The sequence below is a fragment of the Silurus aristotelis genome (genome assembly GCF_946808225.1).
Source record: "Silurus aristotelis genome assembly, chromosome: 1".
Taxonomy (NCBI): domain Eukaryota; kingdom Metazoa; phylum Chordata; class Actinopteri; order Siluriformes; family Siluridae; genus Silurus; species Silurus aristotelis.
The window spans coordinates 18681648-18697651 of NC_139574.1; the positions used below are offsets into that span (position 1 = coordinate 18681648).

The 16004-nt window shown below is 39.4% G+C and overlaps 1 protein-coding gene across 5 annotated transcripts in view; it reads right to left on the reverse strand.

The window, feature by feature from the left end:
* LOC310720761 (polycomb protein SCMH1-like) overlaps positions 1-14527 on the reverse strand; it is a 15819-nt gene extending 1292 nt beyond the window's left edge. Inside the window, exons 1-15 of one of the 5 annotated variants that reach the window (XM_083531756.1) lie at positions 14445-14527; positions 13400-13532; positions 12944-12991; positions 12435-12512; positions 12026-12096; positions 11601-11835; positions 10701-10789; positions 9248-9494; positions 3310-3569; positions 3035-3196; positions 2641-2767; positions 2039-2239; positions 1757-1924; positions 1412-1531; positions 564-698 (exon numbers count right to left, since the gene is read on the reverse strand). In XM_083531756.1, coding sequence (XP_083387882.1) covers positions 564-698; positions 1412-1531; positions 1757-1924; positions 2039-2239; positions 2641-2767; positions 3035-3196; positions 3310-3569; positions 9248-9494; positions 10701-10789; positions 11601-11835; positions 12026-12096; positions 12435-12512; positions 12944-12968 — 1918 coding nt within the window. In that variant the 5' untranslated portion in view covers positions 12969-12991; positions 13400-13532; positions 14445-14527. Of the gene's footprint in view, positions 1-563; positions 699-1411; positions 1532-1756; positions 1925-2038; positions 2240-2640; positions 2768-3034; positions 3197-3309; positions 3570-9247; positions 9495-10700; positions 10790-11600; positions 11836-12025; positions 12097-12434; positions 12513-12943; positions 12992-13399; positions 13537-14444 lie in introns of all 5 variants that reach the window. The other 4 variants (XM_083531759.1, XM_083531760.1, XM_083531757.1 and 1 more) reach the window with 4 other exon arrangements.
* Between the last annotated feature and the right edge of the window lie 1477 nt (positions 14528-16004).

Genomic DNA, 16004 nt, shown 5'->3' on the forward strand with positions numbered 1-16004 from the left:
CATCAATGAGCATCGACCCTGTCGCCGATTCACCACTGTTCCTTCCTTGGACCACTTTTGATAGACACTGACCACTGCAGACAGCAAACATCCCACAAGAGCTGCAGTCTTGGTTTGGAGATGCTTTGACCCAGTCGTCTAGACTTCGTCTAGCTCTTGTTAAACTCGCTCACATCCTTACACTTGCCCATTTTTCCTGCTGCCAACACGTCAACTTTCAGGAAAAAATGTTCACTTGCTGCCTGATATATACCACATACTAACAGGTGCCATGATGAAGAGATTCACTTTGAAATGAAGCGATTCACTTTAAAGAGATTGAAGTTATTCACTTCACCGCTCATAATGTTATCATAATGTTGTGCCTACTCAGTGTATGTTTTCAGTATCTGAAATACTACGCATCCATTTCAGTAACGTGGGTATACATTCTGTTTTGCTCACAAGAGAAAAAATAAAAATAATAAAATTTTTTTATTATATATATATATGTCTCTTAAGTAAACATTTTTATAATAAAAATTAATTCTACATTAATTCTTCATGTGTGCATGCGTTCACACCTGCAGAGCCATGGCGAAACAGCTGACCAGGAGAGATGGTGCCCTGAGAGTGAGGATGCGAACCCAAAACCTTACTGGGGGACATCTGCGTTTTCTCCAAGTGATCAGAGACTCCATTCTCCACCAGAAAAGACTCTGCACGTACACAAACCAACAAACACTATAACAATGACAATAGATATTTTAATTACTGATTATATATTTTCATGATACATGGCTATTGATATTCATTCTTGCTAGTAGTGTCAAAACAGAAGTGGCACGTTTTAAAAAAGACAGGGATGTACTAATAGTCACTGAGTTTTATTTAAAAAATATATATAGATATATTATTTAAAATATTTATTTAATAATAAAATTGTATATACTTGGAAATGGAAAATTGTATATACTTGGAATATACTTTGATAAATGTCAAAAATAACACATGGACTCAAGAGTACTCGAACATTCAGGGTTTCCGCATGTTTCACAAAGTCACATTTTTGATTGTTTAAAATTATTTTAAAGACCATTAAGAATTAAATTGAAGACCACAACATCAGAACACCAAGCCTTAACTAAGCAATAAATATTTTTATTTGAAAAAATATTTTTAAGCCAGGTATAGCTAAACTTGCACTTGCCCCTTAAAAAAATGTTTTTAAAGATTAAAACTGAAATCTGTTTTCGCCTTATGTTTGTGGTACAATATCAAACGTTTTTATTATCTAACTTTGTTGATTGAATTTTTTTAATTAAACAATCTTTATTTGTTTGGGGAGTGGTGGCTCCAGCGGTTAAGGTTTCAATTCTTCAAATGGTGATTATTTAGGGAACTTGTTTAGGCAACCTAATTAGTGTAATACCTTCAGATGAGAGGCTTTTAGCCATTTTGTGCGTCAGTGTGCTGCTGCAGGAGTCTGACAGAAATCTCTTTGTCCCTCGACCGGGTCCTGAACTGAGACACTCTGAAAAGCTCCTCCTCTCTGACAAAGAGCATACAATAAAATACACAGACAGGCATCACATTCACTACACAATATTCTCTTATTGAAAATGAATGAAAAGAAGTTGTGTGAGCTGAGATATGAGCATGAGTTTGTGAGTGGAGATGGGATTGAGATGGGCCATGCTCGGATGGAGTGAGGGAAAGTGGGAAAAATGGGGGCCAGGGACCGAAATTTGTTCCCTTGCAGAAGTCTAGTGCAGACCTGTGTAACTGTGGCCGTCATAGTGCCCTCCTCCTAGTGGCACTGGCTGGCTGCCGAACAGCGGTTCGCAACGCAGATTGTGGCAGAGCTTCTCCAGGAAACGCAGCACATATGTCACACTGTTTACCGCCGGCAGTGTAAGAGTGTGCTGCTTCTGGTCAAAATGGGCTGCAGGGCAACAGGGTAGATGTCAGTTAGCAATTTACTAATTCTTAGTACCTACAGAAACAGCAAGCCCAATAAACAAACTACGCCATGAAGAAGTGATCAGTAACAGCTGACCTGAGATGAGCTCTCCCCCATGACCTGGTTTGAGACAGGAGAAGACAAGCCTCTGATTATGTGCGCAGTCCACACAGGCCTGAACACACTGCTGTAGCACCGAAGATGCCCGACCAGGCCCAAAGTGGTCTGGAAGAGCCTGTATTCGCCGTGCGTCCAAGTGAGGACCCACCTTCCCCTGCTTATTCAGATACACACATACTGGAACACATGCATACAAAGCCAGAATGAAAGGAGGAGCCATGATGCAGAACATTCCATGTTATATAGATGGTGCGATACATTTAAGATGTGTGGCAACTCTTGTGATGCAGATTTTGCCATGTGGGAAGCAAAGGAAGCATTTCTGTGCTCCCTTGACATGCTTTTGTAAATGTAACGAGCAACTATCTGTATTAACATCAGATCTTAATGAAGCATGCATGATCGCTGGAGTCGATAAATTAATTAATCTGATCCAATTAAACCGATTCATTCTGTGCAAAAATGGTTTAGAAGTTTTCATTTTAACAGACACCAGAGTTTCTTTGATTTTGAATTGATTTTCTTTTAATTTCAACATGAAAGTTAGTACAGGTCACGTCTGAGCATGGTATCAGTACCTGTTGGAGCCTGCATGGCAGCGCTGGGGATGGTGGCGTTATCCATCGGCACAGAGCTTGTGTCAGGCTCTGGAGTGCTACTAGTGGGGGATGTGGGGATGGGGTCAGAAGCCACACGCTGTTTTCTCTGTTAATAGAAACGAACACACAGATACAGGTACTGCCATTAAACAAATAGTGGAAAAATGTCCATTAAAGATGCAGCATGCAATGTTTTCATGTAGTTACAACGATTAAGATTGCCAACATTGTCATATGGTATTTATGAGGTTTTGACAGGAACGTTTTGCCAATATTTTAACTGCAATTGCAAAAAAAACAACAAAAAAAACCCAAACAAACATTAGAATAAAGCATAAAAGTGTTGGATTAAATGTAGTGGTGAGACAGAAACCTTGGTGCCAGGTTTGGGGCCTCTTTTCTTTGGGATCTTGATGGTTTCGAGCTCATTCTGCTGATGCAGTTTCTGAGTCCAGTTGGTTGCTATTCGGCCTCGGGGTCTGCCAGGACCTGCCATTGCCCCTTCCAACCATGCAGCATGTTTAACCCAGCCCAACTATACCAAACAAAAGTTGTCTTTGACTTAACGTGGGAAGTGAAACACATTTAATAATGAGCCTTAGAGCTGCACTGGAATCAGTTGCTTAATGCAAAAGGGTCTTAGTGTACCTTACTCCCAGGCTTGGGACCCCTCTTCTTCGGGATTTTCACAGGCTCCGGTCCGTTCCCAACCTGATCTGTCTGGGGTGTGTCTGTAGAGGTATTATCTTTCGTAGCCCAGGAGATAGACGGCCTGCCTTTCTTGCGCCCCGGTTTACGCCGCTTCTGGGCAGGAGGCCTGCTGGGCGCTGGGGGCATGAGCATGTCTGTGCCCTCCACACTGCTATCAGGAAGCACACCTGAAGCACCCAGTGGCCTTGGCAAACCCGCTGAGAGAAAAGCAGAGGAGAAAAGAACAACAACAACTCTGTTACAACCAGAAGGACTATGTGCTATTAAATATTTCAGCAAGTGGAGTTAGTTTACATTTTTTTCATAAGTAGATATCATATGCTTAATTTAATTCTTGTTAGATGCAATTCACTGCTTAATATCTGCTGTGAACCGTGGCTGGTGTATGATGTTTACTAGCTTAAGGACAATTCTTTTAAGTGAAGAAAAAAAAGATCCATATTTAGTCTACCACTTAAATCATATAGGCCGCACAGAAAGAATACATAACTTACATTATTTCTGTTTTATTTATTATCTGATTCTGAACGGTTTTATTTTGAAAAATTACCGGATTCTCTCCACCACATCTGTCGATGACTCACTGTTGATGCATGTCAAGACCTTTGCCTCGGTCACATGTCTTACCTCCATCCGCTACCTTCTAAAAGGGGCTGCTCCGGCCGCTAACACATAATACATTACCGCTAAATTGAACCCCCCCAACTACCAAACAGTTTTTATGCCGGTCGTATCATTTTATTTTGTTGTATTTATCCACCACACCTTAAAGGTCGGTCTGTGAAAATATTGTCTGGCATTAAACCGGTCCGTGGCACGTTGGGGACCACTGCTATGTAGAGGACATACAGTGAACTATAAAGGCTAATAGTTAATAATGTAACCTTACAGTCAGCTCCAGATACTGTACTCTTCTAAGAGAGTTGTGAGCATTGGATTCCAAGTGAGCAGAACAAATACCATTAATCATTAGGGAGCAAATATTTCATTTTCACTAAGACACTGACAACAGAGCTCTGTGTATGGATTGGGAAGAAGTGATCAGCCCAATGTCAAGACAAGTGTCTTGTTTTCACCTGAAAGGTGTGTGACATGTCAGTCAGCTTTACACACTCACAGCATCAGTAGAGTGATCAGAAAATGTGCAAAATAAACTCACAGGTTTTCGACTATAATCGAAATGACATGCCTGCTAAATATATAATATTACAATAATAACTCGTTGCTGCAGCTGCTCCAAAGCCATTGTTCAACACACACATGAGAAGGCTTTTGTTTTCAGAGCCATGGTGACCCTTTTTGCTTTACGCAACTGAACAAAAACACGAGTTACGTTACACAGTCCTGTTGCTGGTGGCCCCTGAAACACTGTGTGTGTGTGTGTGTGTGTGTGTGTGTGGGTGTGTGTGCGAGTGTGAGAGAGAGAGCGAGAGAGAGAGAAACACAGAGAGAGACAGAAAGAGAGCAGAATAGGGATGCCAAGTGTAGAAAAAAAGCTTAATATTATAACTTTAAAAACCAAGAGAAGCACTGCAAATTTTGGAAAACGCACCAAATGCTAAAAAAGCAAAATAGCCAGCTAAAAAAAAAAAAAAAAAAAAAACGCAGCACAAATCCGCACATGCGTTATCTTCAGTGGAGCTAGATTTGTACACACCTGTACAGACAGCCAGTTTTGCAGTTCACACCAAGATGAGGAGCACTCGAGAGGGTCACACACAGACTAGTTCACAAGCCAGACTGAAAGAGACACACGCTGTCTGCACCGTGGTCTGCTTTGTAAGTGCAAGTGTGTGATTAGGGTGTTACAGGCCCCACACTTCCTTCCTGCCCTTCAGTTTCAGTGTCTTTACAAAGCCCTTGCAAAAACAAAGTGAAGATAACACGAATTCCCTGCATCCAAGTGATGGAATTCTGAAGAGGCTGAGACACATGTATACACAGCACACCAGTGCCAACCATGTGCCAGTACAGGGATACAAAGTAAACACGGGAGCTGGCAAAATGCTGCATTTTTCAACCTGTTCACAGCCCTTTTCCCCTATCTTACCCCTTACACGGGCCCCTTTCATGCTTACACACACATACTCAAAAGACTATTTGCATATGTCACCCACAGTGACACTTCTATGATTATATCAACTTGAGAGGAAAAACTTAGAGGGGACAGGAAAGACACTACAAATGAACACACACACACACACACACACACACACACACACACACACACTCACACAACATCAGAACTAGATTTATGATTGTAGGAGTGGCCTATACTTGCCTTGGCCTGTGAGGTATGAATACACATTGGACGTCTATCTATTACACACAAATACACAACGTGCCGAGGTGCTTAAATAAAACAGCACTAATTGTTACAGCACTAATTGTTATTGGAACATTGTTATATACCATCACTTTCTCTCTCTCACACAACGAAACACAGAACTTACCACAAAATGACTGAATGTCTCAGATTTATCTGAGATCCTTTTTTTCACTGCGAGTCCCTTTCGATCTCCTGAGTAGAACTCAGTGCCCCCTGTGTCCTGGCTTTCACCCTCTTAACCACAGTCCCTCCCATAGAGTTGGACCACTCCTGCTCTTCCTTCCATCTTAGACAAGGAGGACTACACCCACATGAAACAGTAAACCTCTCGTTCTTCCCCTTTTCCTTTCACTCCGCTCTAGGAACAGGCGCCAACCTGAGGCCCACTGCTGGGCACTGAACGTCAAAGCGGTGGTCCTCAGTGCCAGCTGGGCAGGTGCCAAGAGCTCATAAAGCGTTAATGGCCGTACAAACCCTTCTCTATTGTTGGTTCAGTCATATTGTTCAGTAGCAAACAACTTACACATGTTTCACCTGATGTAATATAAAGATTTGAAGCTTATAAGATCAGATCCAGTAAGGAAGGTGCTTCTACAGGTGTCAGTTAGTTTCAGGTTCAGTTTTAGGCTCAGAATTCTGACCAATAAGCAATTATTCCAGAAGTGGTTCAAGTGGTCCAAATTTGTATTGCTGACAGCTCATACTAGCTAACTGCAGACTTAAAACCTAGTAATGAATGCTAGTTACATTTTGGAAATGCATGTTTAGTGAGCCTTTAACCAGCGGTAGTTTAAGATACGGATGTGCACAGGTACCGAAACAAGTGCACTGATTAAAGAGGCTTGTGTTGTTCAATAAATGTTTAATTGAAGCAATTTTCTGTATCACTTCTTATTACTTAACTGTTAGAATTTATGAGATATGGGGGTGGTGGTGGTGGGGTATCATATATTGACTATCGGCTACCCTGATTTCTAAATATCGGTATCGGCCAGAGCTGCAACAAGAGAGATGCAACAACTATTTAATAAAATCGATAATGAAAATAACTTTGTCAATGGATGCCATTATTGATTATTTGGGCTTTAGTTATGGGTTAGTGTGACGGTAAGATACCAAGCCGCTGCCCAATGGCGGAGACTAACAGTGTCAACCGGCAGAAGGAAAAGTGTGTCACCCCAAGTCACCGATGAAAATAAAACATCACCACCAATGCATTTTTCCTTTCTTTTACTGCGGCTTTACTGAGTTTAAATGCTTGTTTTCAATGTTTGTATATTTAATTTATGCATACAGTTGAAACCAGATATTTACATACACTTCAGAAAAAAACACAAAAACTTTTATTTCTTTACTGTCATACATTAAATTAGAGTCAACTTTTTCTGTTTTAAATCAATAAATATTAACACATTTTTTGCATTTGTAAAATGTCAGAATCGAGCGAGGGAGAATTATGTATTTTTATTATCACTTTCATTAAAGTCAGAAGTATACATACACTAAGTTTATCGTGCCTTTAAACAAAAAAAAAAAAAAAAACTCCAGATGATTCCATTCTGAGCTTAAGAAGCTTCTGATAGGTTAATTGATTCCATTTGAGTTACTTGGTGGCACACCTGTGGATGCATATAAAGGCACACCTCAAACACAGAGCCTCTTTCTTTGACATCATGGGAAAATCAAGAGAAATCCACCAAGACATCAGAAAAAGAATTTTTGACCTCCACAAGTATGGCTCATCCTTAGGTGCAATTTCCAGAAGCCTGAAGGTCCCACGTTTATCCGTTCAGACAATAATACACAAGTATAAAAAACATGGGAATGTACAACCATCATACCGCTCAGGAAGGAGACGGATTCTGAGTACGTTTTTTGTTGCGAAATGTGCAAATCAAGCCCAGGACAACAGCAAAAGATCTTGTGAAGATGCTGGCTGAAACTGGTAAGACAGTGTCATTATCCACAGTAAAACGAATACTGTACTGCCATGAGCTGAAAGGTTACTCTGGGAGGAGAAAGCCATTACTTCAAAACCACCATAAAAAAGCCAGACTACAGTTTGCAACTGCACATGAGGGAAAACATCTTAATTTCTGGAGACATGTCCTGTGGTCTGACGAAACAAAAATTGAACTGTTCAGCCATAATGATAAACGGTATATTTGGAGGAAAAAGGGTGAAGCTTTGAAGCCTCAGAACACCAACCCAACTGTCAAGTATGGGGGTGGTAGTATAATGTTGTGGGGCTGCTTTGCTGCAGAAGGGACTGGTGCACTTTACAAAATAGATGGCATCATGAGAAAAGAAAATAATGTGGATATATTAAAGCAACATCTGAAGGTAAAGCTTGGGAGCAAATGGGTCTTCCAAATGGACAATGACCCCAAGCATACCTTCAAATTAGTTACAAAGTGGCTTAAGGACAACAAAGTCAAGGTATTGGAGTGGCCATCACAAAGCCCTGATCTCAATCCAAATCTCATTGAAAAGGCGAGTGCGAGCAAGAAGGCCTACAAACCTGACCCAGTTACACCAGTTCTGTCAAGAGGAGTGGGCCAAAATTCCAGCAAACTATTGTAGAAAGCTTGTGGAAGGATACGCAAAACGTTTGGCCCAAGTGAAACAGTTTCGGGGCGATTCCACCAAATACTAACGAAGTGTATGTATACTTCTGACTTTGATGAAAATACATAAAAATTCTCCCTCGCTCGATTCTGACATTTAACAAATGCAAAAAATATGTTAATATTTATTGATTTAAAACAGAAAAAGTTTACTCTGATTTAATGTATGACAGTAAAGAAATCAAAGTGTTTGTGTTTTTTTCTGAAGTGTATGTAAATATCTGGTTTCAACTGTATATTCTAGATGCTTATATCTTCACAACTGAACAAAATGTCTGTGTATTTTTTTTAAACAAATGATCAAAACAATGCTGTATTATATTTTATATAGATTTTTTTTAAGCATGGTTGTGAACTTGCCATCTGCAATTATTAAAACAATACAAAGGTTGATTTATGCAAATTGCTTCACCGTGCATACTCAAATGCTGTTGGAGTGAATTTGTTCAAGGTGAAATCCCCCATGCACTCAAACAAGCAGCCTCTATAAGCTTTATAAAATGTCAAAATTAAAAGATACGTAGTTAAACTCAATATGTGGCTTTTGCATTTTTTAAGTACACTTTTATACATAAATACTGAATTATGGTTTTGTATAGTTATAATAAGCAATTCAAATATTTTTTTATCCGATTAATCGAGCAAATAAAATAAATAAAATACAAAATAAACATGAATCGATTGTCAAAATAATCGTTAGTTGCGACCCTAATTATGTTATCACATTACTGACGGCAACAACTGTCCTTATTTCCATATTTCTATGTAATTTTTATGTTCTTCCTACTGTGCATGTCACATTTCTTCTGCTACAATTTCAAATACATCCAATAGAGGAATAGTATCGGTTCAGCAGGCTCAACCCACACACATGATTCTCACAGAAATAGAAAAAAAAAAAAAAAAAAAAAAAGAAGACCTTTAGTTCCAGGCGGTTGAAGGTTGTCTCCAGTGAGAGCGCACCAGCCCACAGGAAAGATGTCTCTGGAGTCGTAACGGCAATAATAGTCGAACGCTCCTCTCCAGCCATCGAAGGTGACCAGCACCTCCACTCCTCGCAGCGCCCCCACTGTGGCAGGACAGATAAAATGAGGATTCTTCCTGTCCACTGCCTCTAGCTTCATCCCCACCTGGAAATGATTCTGCTCTGGAGGAGGAGGCTCCTGCTGAGAGAGTTCAGCAAACAGACAAATACAGACAGTCATTTTTGGGGGAAATAAAATGTAGATTAGATAAATCTGTATTTGTACAACTGGTCTAAAGTGAAAATCAAACAATTTTCATTACTTTTCATCACGCTTTTCCCAAACCATCATGCTGCATGATTAATGAATTTGACTATTCATTAATATTAAACAAACTTTGGTTTGGCATCGCTTAAGTGCATGTGCTTTAGTAAAGCTGCTTACGCACATCTCCGTGTGCTCTTATGTGCAAGTAAAACTGCCAGTGTGAGAGCATGAGAGATACTTATAATAAATTAACCAAGGCTTATTATTAATACATTTTAACAGGGTATTGCGTACATGTTGATAAGAGTCCCAAGCATGTAGGTTTTATTATCTAGCCCTTCAGGGGTCTCTGAAGCAAAGCCAGGCAATTACTTTGTTGTAACTGTAGAAGAAATAACAAACCACTTTTATCACTTTTATTAATTTTTAAGTTTTAAAATTCACAAATCAGTTTCATGGGCACTTGAATGTAATCAGAACAGTGACAACTCAAACACAACTACTATACCTACTATACAACTACTATAACGTCTATAAACAATACTAGCGTACCAACTAGTTATATTCTATCGGAGAAATGTGCAGGAAAAAAAATTAAAAATAAAAAAAAAACCTTTATGGTGCTAACATTACATCATTAAAAGATATAACTTTAAATAATGAGCAGAAAGATTTACTAGTTGGATTACATGTCTAAAATTATTGGTGACCGCTGAGAACTCCTGGTCTACCTAAGAATGTCAATTTAGGGTAATAATTTAAAACACGCTGAAGACACCAATCAGCTGCTTTGCATCCAGAGCGAAGATTAATTTAATCAGGTTAAGTACCAATGTTACAATAAAAAGCATTATGAGAAGGGTAGTCATGAAATGCTGTTGCTTTCTACTTTATTTGAAACCAAAAATGTAAATATTTTCCTGTTAAACCCTATAATGTATTGTGTTTTCTACATTTCCTATATTAAGAGTAAATGCTGTTATATTTTGTGTTATGAAGGCTAAAATAGTGCATTATAAAAAGCTAATAAAGCTCTGCTACCAACAGAAGTGAGTGTGTGTGTGTGTGTGTGTGTGTGTGTGTGTGTGTGTGTGTGTGTGTGTGTGTGTGTGTGTGTGTTCTATGGAATCAGACAGATACCTTGTGAAAGATGCGTGCTGGTGCCATTTCGGCACCGTTGAGTGTTTTCAGTAAGAACATGGGCCAGGACGAAGCGTTCAGACGAAACCCTGGAGAAAACATTTACACACAAAAGACATCGGGATGAAATAATTAAATGAATGAACAGATGAGGGTTTTTTTTTTCTTTAAATTGTAATATAGCTGACACCTCATGCATAAACAATATAAAGGCTTATTCCTGATCTGTATTATTAGACAGTGGTGACATCTAGAGGACAGAAAATATTTCATATGACAAAAGGCTAAATTCTGTGTTTACACACACATGTCCTAAGGGCATTACATCAACGTACTGCTAATTTGGGTGGTGTTAGATGATTTTTTCCCCCTGCTTTTGCCCTGATGCAATTTCTGCAGACAAGATTGAAATGCATGGGATGATGTAATAATCCAGGATATAAAAAAGATTTAAAAGAATAAGCAATATGAATGTAGACTGATGGAGATACACATGGCCAACAGTTTGTGGCATCCTGACCATAACACATACTGTTGACCATATAGTATATCGCTGTCACTGCAATATACGTCCTCTGTTTTTATAGTCATGGGATGAATATATCTGATTAAAACAGTCACAAAAATAAAATCAAAAATGCCACTCACAATTTATGCTTGTGTTATGATCATGGACTAACAGACTGGACAATTTAAACCTTGTGAAAGGATAATGTGGCGTTTTTATCGACGCTGCCAATTACAGCATCATGTACAGATTTACAGTACTTGCGATACTTAATTAAAACACAATCAAATGGCGACGGAATAGTCAAGCTTTAAGTAGATAAGCCCTAAGAAGCAGGTAATGTTGACTCAATTCTTATAAATAATTGTGTGAGAATATGGGGTATGGCTTACCCAGGGGTGGCTGCAGCATGCCTCCATTCTTCTCGCAGCTACCAATGGGCTGGATCTCAGACGAGTCCACCAAGCGCCAGAAGTCGTTTTTGTTATCACTTCCATCGAGACGCAGCCGGAGACGTGAGCCAGTCAGCCCCACCACTGTGGCGATGCAGGTAGAAGTGGTGTTCCTGGGGTCCTGAGCTTCCAGCTTCATTCCTGCCTTGAACTCATTGACTGGAGGAGTAGTGCTCTGTGGAGAGGAAACACAACTTTAATGCACCACCTTGTTGTGACTAAGCAACAACGTTTCTCCTTACCCTTTTAGATGTTAGAAATTACATCCACATGATCTGTGATGCCCATCAGTAAACACTTACAGACTTGTTACACTGATATACAGCTGCTCTACAGCTGTTTGGCAATTAGGCAAGATCACTCACCTGTTTGAAACAGTGGGACGGAGCAGCTATAGCACTTGTCTCTTTCAAATACTTATCCCAACTGAAGTGACCTAAAGAGGTAATAAAGAAAACATTTGTAGATGCTTAACTCTGTGTTTTCCTGTGCTGTCTCATACCTTACAGCTGAGGCTCCTGAAGTAAAGAAAGTAATCTACATTTCTGAGACATAGCTAGTAAATTTGAAAACTGAAAATCAATTGGATCAATTATTTTTGTGCAAAAAATAGTTTGTGTTATTTTGTGAAACTGGCTGGCCTTTTGTTTTTTTGATTGGTAGAACAAAGCTATATAAATGTAGCTGTCAGTATGAAAAAATAGATTGAAAAGAAATAACGCTGATGGAGAAATAGAGTTTGATTCAAATGTAAATCTGTAGTTCTCAAGGCACCTTGATACTGCGAAGGAACTCGTGAGGGCCGGCCACTGCGCGAATGCTTGATCTGTCTGCCATCTTTCCAGTCGATAACTGATATAAAAAATAAAAAAAAAAGACAAAAAAAGACAAAAGTCATTATCAGACATATTAACACACAGTGTAAAATATGTGAATTATAAGATTTCTTGAATTGTACACAATGAATCACATCGACTCTATTCATTTCATTTATATATTATATGTTGTCAGGATCTACCGTGTTGACTTACATAACAATAGGCTTCTTTTTTTTTTTTTTTTTCAAGCAGCAGGAGATGGTCGGATATGACACGAACAGGACAAAGAAGTGGCATGTTTCTTTACATGACAGCTTATACTGTGCCCAGATGGTGCTGAATGATGTATTTATACATTTATTCATTCATCTTCAGTTACTGTTTTATTCAGCTCAGGGTCAGAGTGGTTTCGTTTACTAATTTCTTTATCAGTGTGGTCAGCGAGTCTCCGCAAAAGCACCTTACCTTTCGTTAGCCCAGGTTTTTTCATGATTCTGTTCAATTCGAACTGCACTGTTTGAACAAACACACAAAAAGGACAAATTCAGACATGATCACAAATAAACACAAATTGATCAGATGCAGAATCAAGACATCTGATGAACAGCATGTTGAGGCTTGTGCTTTTTGTCGATCTCCAACACTATTCACAAAGCATTCCCTTATATAAAACATTATATGTCAGTAAGCTAAAAATCAGCTTGGGCTATTTTTTTTTTTTTTTATGAAGGCCAGGTAACCTAAAAATACAGTGACTCAATAGCAATGAACATACAGCACTGTTATATTGCTGATCTTATTCCAGTAGCTGGTGCAAGTGGATGATGCTGAAGGATCTGCACGTCACACGATCTTATAATCAAACATGGCACCATTCAGAAATATGTTGTGAATAAGAATCAAGAACGCGGATACCGATACCTCACTCCTGCATGTGTGGTTCCCTTACTTCCGTTTTCTCTTCTTTTCAAAAGAAGGGCGCCTTTTTCGAGGATGGCGTCTAAACGCAGGCGCCTGGAGTTCCTCCCTCTGTCCCCACCTTTTCTGTGTGTCTCTGCCTCGAAAATGACAGACAGCATCGTTATTTTTTTCGGGACGAAAGGCTGAATCATAAACGCCGCCTTACGGGACACAATAGTGCACTATACCGGACATTATTTCATCCGTCATGTAGTGCACTTTCATCGGGAGGAGGAATCAATTTGGGATTCGACCTAACGGGCTCAAATAAAGGGCAACCTCCAATGAGCCGTTAGCAAAGAAACGGGTTGTTGGCACTCATTCATGTTATTTATTGTTATTATTATGAGTTCAGATTTAAAATCGGCGGAACAAAATCGGAAAGTGGAAATACAGTAACACGCAGTGAGATAAACCTTATTGGCGTCACGTGTCTCAAGTTTCATGTAATATTCGTTAGTGAGCTACAATCTATATATAATGAAATCCTATATATATATATATATATATATATATATATATATATATATATATATATATATATATATATATGCATGTGTATTACTATTTTGTCCACATTGGGACACCGATCATAAAATCTCCTCAGGCGACGCAGAAGCATATGCAGCTCAGTGATCTGTACACATCAGTCATTTTCGGTGGTACGTCATAGCTTGACAGTCTCTGGATTAGCATGGCATAGCTACAGTAGGCTAGCAACAACCACAACATCAGCAATGCATATCGGGTAACGTAGCTAAGCTAGCCAGGCGCTAAGCTAACATCAATGTCTATGAGCTAGCCTAGCTAATAATAATAAGTGTCTGCTAGCTAGGCTAACAACAATACAGATGCCCTAGCCTAGCCACTAACGGCAGTACATTGGTTTACTCATGCAGCTAGTGATGTATGGGCATTTCCTCGGTTTTAATCGACAACGTAGTAAAGCGACGTGTTTGTAATAATGTAATAATATGAAGGCAGGCAGGTGAAAGTGCCGAGTTACCTCGTGTGAACTTGGCTAACACCTGAAATGGGACGTTAGTCCGCCATGTTTGCTAGTGCGCGTGCAGTGTGTTTGTAGTGAAGGGAGGGGAGACAGGGGTCGCGTGCAGAGAGAGAGAGAGAGGGAGAGCGAGCGCGAGATGGAGCGACAGATTGAACCATAGATAGATATATAATTTTACAAAGCCGTTGACATAACATAAAAAATAAATGAAATAAAATTTGTATGCAAAAATGCACAATATATGTAATATACAGGGGCTGAGACTAAAACACTGATACAGTACACGGTGAGGGAAAAAAAAACTTTACCACTGGACCAAGAGTAGTGCAAAACCTGTGGTGGGCCGTGCATTTGGTACCTGGGCCTTCAGTGTGGATTTACCCGACTTAATCCACCTCATAATACCACCACTATCACGTCGCAATTATAGAAACCATCAATACTATACAAAAACACAATGTGTGGCATTACAGTGAGAGATTGGAATTTCACATATGGAAAGTGAATACCATTTTACTAAAGCAAGAAGCCCAATTAAGACTCCTAACCTCTACACTACAACCGCAACTGTGCCACGTACATCATCTGGAGCAGTTCAAAATTAATATTTTTTTTAATAACATGACAAAAACATAACATAAAATATAACATACTCACCAGAGATGCATACTCAATATTTGAACCATTTCTCAGAGGCTGTAAATCAGTGCGACCGCTCGTATTCACTGGTCTGGAAGTGGTCAACAAACCCTTTCCCGGCTTCGGGGTTGGCCAACCTCCTCACAATGTCTAGCTTTTCTTTAAAATGTATTTTTAAGTATGTCTAAAAGCAAATCAATTTCTCCTTCTCTGTATGCATTAAAAAAGTCTAACTTAGATGTATTAATGTGTGCAGAGTGCTACAGACATGTTTTCCTCTGACCAACCAATCCGAGGATGGAAAAATGCTGAAGCTATTCTGGGATAGCTAGTTGGCCCTCTAAGGCGAATATGAAATCTGATTGGTAAAAGAAACACACCTATTGGCAATATTCGCAGTGGTGAAAGGGCCAGCAGTACTGACTTTGAAAGCCCTGGGCAGATTAGATTGACATGGCAGCACATAGAGGCTAAAATCTGATTGGACAAAAAAATCTAACGTCCACATACATGTACTGGAAGCAGTGCAGCCAAGAGAAACGCTACGAAATGAAGAAAATAAACAGTTGTAAATAAATTAATACAATTTCATGGAACAAATATCAGAATTTAGGTTGTAAATGTAGGTCAGTGCTTCTGATAGTGTTTAAGCCAGCAGAGAAGGCTTTGCTGGCCCCGACCACCCGCCACTGGTACATGTAAACACTAAATACAGTCATAGCACAGCTGTATAATTCATCATTTAATATGTGTATAAATCATCATTTAATATGTTGGGAGACATATCAGAGATCAAAAAAGACAAATGTATGCTGCACATTTCTCCAGCGCATTTGTGACCAGGCAGCAGGTCTTGGTGGTGTATCAAGAGCACTGGTATCCAGGGTGATGTTGGCATGCTACCACAAAAGGCAAACT